Source organism: Erpetoichthys calabaricus, chromosome 8 (assembly GCF_900747795.2).
Source record: "Erpetoichthys calabaricus chromosome 8, fErpCal1.3, whole genome shotgun sequence".
Taxonomy (NCBI): domain Eukaryota; kingdom Metazoa; phylum Chordata; class Cladistia; order Polypteriformes; family Polypteridae; genus Erpetoichthys; species Erpetoichthys calabaricus.
The window spans coordinates 2,887,294-2,896,459 of NC_041401.2; the positions used below are offsets into that span (position 1 = coordinate 2,887,294).

Genomic DNA, 9,166 nt, shown 5'->3' on the forward strand with positions numbered 1-9,166 from the left:
GATAGCTGGCAGGCAAAAAAATCAAAATCCACAGAGAGGTTTTCCTCCTCCTCCATGCAGAGTTCTTGCAGCTGTTTGTTGGGTGCATGTCCTCTGTTGGGTTAGACCACTGGTTCCCAAACTTGGTCCTGGGGACTCACTGTGGCTGCTGGTTTTTAGATTAGATTATACTTTATTTGTCCCCAAGGAGAAATTAAAATTTTATTGAAGCTCCAAAAAAAAAATGATAAAAAAACAAACTTCTTGGAAATTTCTAACCAGCTTCTGTTTTTAATCGAGAGCTGTTCTCATTTCTGTGTTTTGGGGTCAGTGTAGAAATTACAAAACTAAGTTAGGTAAGTTCTTATTAAAATATACTAAGTAGTTACAGTACATCCGGAAAGTATTCACAGCACATCATCACTTTTTCCACATTTTGTTATGTTACAGCCTTATTCCAAAATGGATTAAATTCATTTTTTTTCTCAGAATTCTACACACAACACCCCATAATGACAACGTGAAAAAAGCTTACTTGAGATTTTTGCAAATTTATTAAAAATAAAAAAACTGAGAAATCCCATGTCCATAAGTATTCACAGCCTTTGCTCAATACTTTGTTGATGCACCTTTGGCAGCAATTCCAGCCTCAAGTCTTGTTGAATATGATACCACAAGCTTGGCACACCTATCCTTGGCCAGTGTCGCCCATTCCTCTTTGCAGCACCTCTCAAGCTCCCATCAGGTTGGATGGGAAGCATCGGTGCACAGCCATTTTAAGATCTCTCCAGAGATGTTCAATCGGATTCAAGTCTGGGCTCTGGCTGGGCCACTCAGGGACATTCACAGAGTTTTCCTGAAGCCACTCCTTTGATATCTTGGCTGTGTGCTTAGGGTCGTTGTCCTGCTGAAAGATGAACCGTCGCCCCAGTCTGAGGTCAAGAGCGCTCTGGAGCAGGTTTTCATCCAGGATGTCTCTGTACATTGCTGCAGTCATCTTTCCCTTTATCCTGACTAGTCTCCCAGTCCCTGCCTCTGAAAAACATCCCCACAGCATGATGCTGCCACCACCATGCTTCACTGTAGGGATGGTATTGGCCTGGTGATGAGTGGTGCCAGGTTTCCTCCAAACGTGATGCCTGGCATTCACACCAAAGAGTTCAATCTTTATTTCATCAGACCAGAGAATTTTCTTTCTCATGGTCTGAGAGTCCTTCAGGTGCCTTTTGGCAAACTCCATGCGGGCTGCCATGTGCCTTTTACTAAGGAGTGGCTTCTGTCTGGCCACTCTACCATACAGGCCTGATTGGTGGATTGCTGCAGAGATGGTTGTCCTTCTGGAAGGTTCTCCTCTCTCCACAGAGGACCTCTGGAGCTCTGACAGAGTGACCATCGGGTTCTTGGTCACCTCCCTGACTAAGGCCCTTCTCCCCCGATCGCTCAGTTTAGATGGCCAGCTCTAGGAAGAGTCCTGGTGGTTTCGAACTTCTTCCACTTACGGATGATGGAGGCCACTGTGCTCAATTTTTTTGTATGAGAATATGTGGAGATATACAGATATAGATATAGACATACATAGATATAGATATATCTATCTCACACTCTGAAGCCACAAGTAAACAATTTGTAACTACATATGTATAATGGTGTACTTGTCCAAACCTTTAATTTTTCAAAGCCTATCCTTAAAACAGTTTTGTTTACTCCTCAGCATGTTTCCTGCCTTTTGTTGCAGTTGCACTGTTTTTATTTATTTGTTTGTTGCTGATGCTTTTTTGGAATAAATCAAGTACATAGATTGTCATACTAGCTTGTTACAGGGGTGGGAACAAAGCCTTTGCGGGGTGCCCTGGGCACGGGCAGGAAACTGCTGTTGTCAGGGCTTAGACAGAGTTGGGCACACACACCACACATACACATAACCTATTGTTTGTCAGTTGCTTTTTTGTCCTGGGTGGCCGTCATTGAGGTTCAGACACATGAGACTCGCTCACAGTATAATTTGGCCCAAATTCCTCCAACCCCCCCCCCCCCCTTTATAATCATGCTTGCTTCAACACCCCACAACCCTCCCCATTCCCCCAAGTGGGGTATGGTTAAGCAGTACCTTCAAATCAAGCATAGTTTAGAGTCCTTCAGAAAATGTCATTCTCAAAACTGTGATCAGAGCTAGACACGAGCTTTGTGCTTAAAGATATACAGTATTTGGTGTCTTTTACACACAGCTGTGACTTGTAGTATAAATGACCAGTCATAGACAACTTTATATCATTGGAATGTGGTGAACGTCAGCTCTTCAATGGCACTGAGTCTTACACCGTTATATGTCACGACGTAGGTGAGATCTTTGTTAAAAGCAGAAAAACACAGCTGTGACACTCTGGTGGCCTTGTCATATGCGTGTGCAAGTTGCATATTTTACAAATCAAAGATAGCAGACAACATTGAAGCTTATGGTTTTTTGAAAGAAGACACCATTGAGTATGTAAAAATGTTGCTGTTTGACTTGTGCATTTATTACAACATACACAAACAACTTTGAAATACAGTATGGCCGATGGCAGGATACCTCGTGCATAAGTGGTTATATTTTGCAGAAAACACAGACTTTTGATACTTTTGCTCATGCAAAGTCAAATCAAAGAGGCAGCTCTTTCATTTTGTTTTTTTATGCCTGGTGCATTACGAGTGTAAACACATCAAAGAATTTTTATTCTTCTGTTTGTCTGTACACAAAGTTGACATTGTGACAACAGAAATTCTAATTGCCGCTGTCCTTGAACTCCTGGCCGTACAGAGAGTCTGGTACAAACACAATGGCTGGCTGTCTCCACACCGCACTATGTATTTGTAAAGTCCATCAACGTTGTGAATGTTTTGCTCAGCAACTTGTGTTGGAGTCTTCAAACTCACTCAGAGTCTTTCCTGAATGGTACAGCATAGCTCAGTAAAGCAGGCCCCCCACGGGTGTGCAGGTGTTACGTTTATGAATGATTTCATTTCTTTTTGAGTCTCTTAAATGAGTGCCCTACTTGGTCATTTAGATGTGATTGGTGTGACCTGTAAACCTTTCCTGACTCCAAGTCTGCACAAATACTCAAGAGCTTGATGTTAATGGACTCATCCCAAATTTCCCTTTTTTCTTAATTTTAAAGCCCAGTCTGGTTGAAGAATACTTTGAAGCGCACAGCAGCTCTAAAGTGTTGACATCAGACAGAACTCTCCAGAGGCTGCAGACTCCCAAACTGGACCAGGTATGCTCGTCTTTGTAGAAATTCATGTGGTGAGGCCTTTTTAGAAGGTATTAGGAAATTTGGAACTATCCATACAGGGCTGTAGAGATGCCACAGTAGTGTGACTAGGGTGCTAATGGTGATCAGCTTATTGGTTTTGGGGCTGTTACCCCACCATTATTTGTCCAGATGCTTCTGTCTCGTGAACGTGTGAGAATGAATCGATGAGCAGAGAAGAGGCATCTGACTAGATAAATACGTACCTGACCCCAGAGGGAAATTAAGATTTGACCTTGCATAGACTTTGATGTTTCCTTAGAGGCCTGAGGTACACTATGTTGATTTCACAGGAAACCCTATGGAAGCTCCTGGACGGTGCCAAACCTGTGTTCTCTGCAGAGCTGGCTTCACTAAACCATGGGCACAAGCAGCTCTTCAGCAAGTGGATGCTTCAGTTACAGTTAAGTCATTCTACTCCTTCATTTTACATTTATGGAGCTGCAATGGCCACTTGGGTGGAGGTCAGGTCTGGGCTACATGTGTAGAAGTCAAGAGGTGGGCCCTGTTGATGTTTACACACTGTTGTTTCCTATTTGTATTCTCTTTGTTTCACCTGTCAGTCAGTCAGTGCCTTTACAGTGACAGTGCAGTTTTGGTTTCCAGGCTACAAAAAGGACATAGCAGCACTAGAAAATGTCCAGAGAAGAGTGACTAGGCTGAGTCCAGGGCTACAGGGGTTGAATTATGAGGAAAGATTAAAAGAGCTGAGCCTTTACAGTTTAAGCAAAAGAAGATTAAGAGGTGACATGATTGAAGTGTTTAAAATTATGAAGGGGATTAGTACATTGGATTGAGACTGTTATTTTAAAATGAGTCCATCAAGAACACGGGGACACAGTTGGAAACTTGTGAAGGGTACATTTTGCACAAACATTAGGATGTTTTTCTTTACACAAAGAATGATAGACACTTGGAATAAGCGACCAAGTAGTGTGGTAGACGGTAAGACGTTGCGGACTTTCAAAACCCGACTTGATGTTTTTTTGGAAGAAATAAGTGGACAGGACTGGCGAGCTTTGTTGGGCTGAATGGCCTGTTCTCGTCCAGAGTGTTCTAATACAATTAAGAACATCAAAGGCAAAGCTGTGTGGCCTTTGACAGAACTTTTTGTCACCTGCATTTTGCCTGTTCATAAATGTAAGAATCTGCCCAAAATCTGGCAGTCTACATGATGGCTTTCAGTCCACCATGTGCTGCTACTTAAAAGCATATTAACAGTTTCACCTCTCACTTCTATTGCAGGTTTGGCTTTAGTATCGTTCTGTACGGCCTGGGGTCCAAAAGGGCCCTGCTGGAGAGTTTCCGCAACTCTATGCTGACCAACATGGTTCATCTGGTCATTAATGGCTTCTTCCCTAGCATCACCATTAAATCGGTATGTATCTTCAATGATTTTACAAAAAGGCCACTCCGTGCTGTTCATTCTTACTGGTGTGCCTCCATCTCTCTCTGGCAGATTCTCAGTGCAATTACTGGGGATGTTCTGGATTATGAAGGCAGCTTTCGTAACCCTCTAGATCAGGCAAGCTTCATCTTGGAGGCACTGAAGAAAGGTGAGATTTGAGTGGGGAGTGAAGAGGTGCTGATCCCCTGGCTATTGATAGACCTAATATTGAGTGCATATTGGTGAACACCTTAAAGCCTCAGTCTTGTTACTAACAACGTAAGAAATGTTGTTGATGATGATGTGCTATTAAGAGACTGTTGTTCTTCATCCTGTACTTATGCAGAGAAGGAGGCTTATGGGTGCATGTGGAGAATGGCAGAACTGTTTATCTCTTCTTTTGCCTCTTCTCTGTGCAGATCCTGCTCTCCATATTTTCCTGATAATTCATAATATAGATGGGCCAATGCTAAGAGGGGAGAAGACACAGCAAATCCTGGCTCAGCTTGCTTCTGCACCCAATCTGCATGTCATTGCCTCCATTGATCACATCAATGCCCCCCTTGGTGAGTAGTGGCAATCTCTCATCACCAACTCCTTCCATTCTTCTCAGCTAAGCGCTTAGGATTTCCATCGTCCTCATCCTACCCCAAGTGACTCTGGATTCTTGTATGTTTAACAGCTTGGGACCAGTCCAAGATGAGCCTATTCAACTGGCTGTGGTATGAGACCACCACATACAAGCCTTATGTAGAGGAGACATCCTATGAGAACTCTTTGCTTGTACAGCAGTCTGGTGCCCTGGCCCTCAGCTCACTGACTCACGTCATGCGCAGTCTGACACCCAATGCACGGTAAGTTTGTTTGGCGACACGGGACTGAATTTTAAGTGACCTCTCTGAGATATGTGGTTAGCTACTTGGAAGGCCTCAGTATGTTACAGTACCCATCTGAAAGTAGTCCTGTTCTTGTACCTCTGCTGTGCTCCATCTCTTACCGAGTAAAGGCCAGTGACTCAGTTCTAAATGGTCTTTACAGTGTCTTTCAGAGTAAGTACAGATTGGCATAAAATTGGCTGATAAATTGATCTAACAGTGTACCCAATCACATTTGGTAGGCCCACAGTCACAATTAAAAGCAAAGGGGTGACAAATCTATCTTACTAAACCACAGTTAATTTATGCACGGCGGATGCACCAAGGCGCATGCGCACTGCGGCCTTGGCGCCCGCCCCAGAGTCAAACGCACGCATGCACACTGCGGCCTTGGCGCCCGCCCCAGAGTCCAGAGTCAAACGCAGCAGCTTCCCAAAACGTGGTGGCGCCCACCCCAGAGTCAGGAGGTGGCGCCCAAATAACACAACGTGCTGTTCCGTGGCGCCCGCCCCAGAGTCAAACGCGGCGGCTTCCCAGAGTCAGTAGGTGGCACCCAGACAATACAACCTGTGAGCGCCCAAACAACACAACCTGTACAGTCATGGATACAAACAATGAACGAAGGCGCCCACACAAAGAAACCGCTTTAGTTCAAATAGGGTTAGTGAATTACATGGAAACCTTACCATGCCTACGACCTGTGAACTACACCTGAGGTAAAGCGTGCATGCTAGGTTGTACAGCCGCCTGGACGCGACTGCCCACACCACCGCATATACAGTACCCTCCATGATATTTCATCACGCAGTGGCTTCCCACCGAGGTGCATATTGCACCGTGGCGCACGCCCCAGAGTCAAACGCAGTGGCTTATCAGAGTCCGTACTGGCGCCCAAACAACACAACCTGTTCACTACACTTGCTCTAATCCACTGTGCCAGTAATATAGATCCCAGCAGTCGGTGTCAGCAAAGGCAACAGAATCACGTCTCCACAAAACGAAACTGCTTTAGTACAGATATGCGTATTGAATTAAATGACATTTCCCCAGACGCACCCACCCTCCATGATATGTCATCCATCCAGATATCGGACAGAACAGAAACTGATTGCCATTCTTGGATTTCCGATTCGCTAGCGAATCGCGGGCTTACTTGTGAACTCCTAATCCAATTGATGGACATGCTATCAATGCCAAGACATCAATTTCTAACTTGTCTTTCTCCCTGTCTTCCAGGGGAATATTCCAGCTGCTGGCAGAGTTTCAGCTGCAGAACAAGAACAACCCATCCTACACAGGTAAGCAGCTTGTGGACATGGGCTCACTCGCACATACCACAAGTCTCCCTGGTGGTTCTAGTCATCTCCTCGGCGATCTCCATTTATCCTCCAACCTTTCATTCAGTTCTGTTTTCAGTACTACTAATAATGAGGTGTCCCTCAATGCTGTTCTGCTTTGCTGCTTTCATTCTCAGCCGTGTAAAAGTAGGAGATTGATTTGTACCTATCGCTCAATTCATAGAAGCCATTGGTTTAAACCTCACTCAGGCTTCCACTTGTTGCAGGTTTGTCTTTTCAAGACTTTTATCAGCGTTGCCGTGAGGCGTTCCTGGTGAACAGCGACCTCACCCTGAGGACGCAGCTGACGGAATTCAGAGACCACAAACTGATCAGGACCAAGAAGGTGAGTGGTGCCTAGGAGTTGAGATCAGAGGAGGCCTGAGGAGGCATTGCACTCATTTGCCTGATTTCATTTCATTTCAGGGTGTGGATGGTGTGGAGTACCTGATTATACCAGTGGATGCTGCAACACTAACCGATTTCCTAGAGAAGGAGACTGAAGACTGATGGACTGGCTGGCCTGAGGTGGCACATAGCATGGCCTGGCACTTTTTACAGTTTCACAGTGTTCCTGATATACGGTAGCAGGCAACAACATTGAAACTGCTTGTCTGTATTGATGGTAACTGCAGTGTTCACGAAGATGTAGGATGTGAAATCTGGAATGGTGAAATCATGAATCATGTGACTGGAAGATTCTCACTTTGTAAGACTTTCTATTTTTATAGTTAAACAAAATTGCAAAAGTTTCCTGTTTTTTGCATTTGGTTCTTTAGAACACCTGCTAAACTGGGTGAACTCCCTCCAATGGGAATGAAGCTCATTCTGGAGAAAAATGCTTGGGAATAATAGGTCAAAGTTCACCTGCAACAAGCTGGTTAAGCTGGTGTTACACTAAATAACTTCTAGTCGGAGGGATGTCAGTTTTGATGTCTGCAGTTGCCGATCTCCTTGCCAAAGGAGGTGAGCAAAACATTTGCATGGGGTAGAAATTATGAACATAAGAAATCTTGACAAATGAGAGAAGACCATTCAGCTAATAGCTCTACTATCGCAATACCTCATCCAGATCCTTCTTAAAGGTTGTCAAAGTTTCAACTCCAAAACTTGGTAGATGGTTCCAGATTCACTCTTTGTATAAAGAAGTGCATCAGTTTGAAGTGCAGTTTCTTAATTTCCACCGATATTGTCAAGTATGTGATTTGTCATTAAATTGAAAGTATTCTGGAGGATCTACTTTAGTACAATACCCTTTGAGGATTCTGAAGACCTGTGTTAGGCCCTCATGCAGTCTCTTCTGCTCAGACTAAACAGGTTTAATTCTCTGAGTCTGGCAAGTAGGCCACGCCCTTTACTCCCATGATGCCCGTGGCTGCTCTCCTCTGCACAGCTTCAAGTGCTGTTATGCCTTTCTTATAGCTGGAGACCAGAACTGCACAAAATACTCCAGCATAACGTCACATGATTTACATTCAAGAGTTTTTATGATAAAACCTGATAGGCTATTTGCCTTTTTAATTGCTTCTGTGTATTGCTTAGATGATGAAACATTTTGTGCCACCATAAATACCAAAAGTCTTTTCGGAGAATTTAGGAGTCCTGTAGGTCAGTGTCTCCCATCGTGTATTCATAATTGATGTGCCCGTTGCTCATGTGTGACACTTTGTACTTTTGAACATTAACCTCCAAGTATTCACCCAGTTCTGAAGCTCATCCAAGTGTTCTTGAATTGTTTTTGTGAATTCCTCAGTGTCTGCCTTGCTGTTGCTCCAAGTTTAGTCTCCCCTGTGAATTGCACAAGTTTACAAATGATGCCAGAATCAATGTCATTGTTACAAATGAAAAAGTAACGGACCAAAGACAGGGACCCTGAGGGACCCTGCTGATGACCTCATTCTCTTCTCATCTGTCCTGCTGGTAAATCAACTTGAACTCCAGTTTTGTAGGTGACCTCTGATGCCTGCAGCTTCTAGTTTCAAACTGAACCTTCATTGTGGGGCGACTGAGTGGACGGCTTTGTGAAAATCGTAATACAGGAAGGACACACTGTTGTTTATAAATTAGACTGAAGTGTGGTGACTAAGTGATTTGTTTTACATATGGATATGTCCGTTTGTTCATAAAGCTGAAGGACAGAGAGGTGGACAATAAAGCTTTTTGTGTAGGCATGTGATTCAAGAAGAAATCTGCTTGTGAAGGAATCAAGGAGCACCATATTTGGATTCATGGACCTGAAATGATACGTCAAAACAACCCTGGCACACAATTCAGCCCAACGATCCTATTCAGTTAAAC

General features: G+C 44.0%; 1 protein-coding gene across 1 annotated transcript in view; it reads left to right on the forward strand.

Moving 5' to 3' along the window:
• Positions 1 to 7,621, forward strand: part of orc2 (origin recognition complex, subunit 2) — a 42,040-nt gene extending 34,419 nt beyond the window's left edge. The window contains exons 9-17 of the mRNA XM_051930640.1: positions 3,135 to 3,233; positions 3,563 to 3,672; positions 4,515 to 4,647; positions 4,729 to 4,825; positions 5,076 to 5,222; positions 5,339 to 5,510; positions 6,768 to 6,829; positions 7,096 to 7,214; positions 7,295 to 7,621. Coding sequence (XP_051786600.1) covers positions 3,135 to 3,233; positions 3,563 to 3,672; positions 4,515 to 4,647; positions 4,729 to 4,825; positions 5,076 to 5,222; positions 5,339 to 5,510; positions 6,768 to 6,829; positions 7,096 to 7,214; positions 7,295 to 7,378 — 1,023 coding nt within the window. The 3' untranslated portion in view covers positions 7,379 to 7,621. The remainder of the gene's footprint in view (positions 1 to 3,134; positions 3,234 to 3,562; positions 3,673 to 4,514; positions 4,648 to 4,728; positions 4,826 to 5,075; positions 5,223 to 5,338; positions 5,511 to 6,767; positions 6,830 to 7,095; positions 7,215 to 7,294) is intronic.
• The last annotated feature ends 1,545 nt before the right edge of the window (positions 7,622 to 9,166 follow it).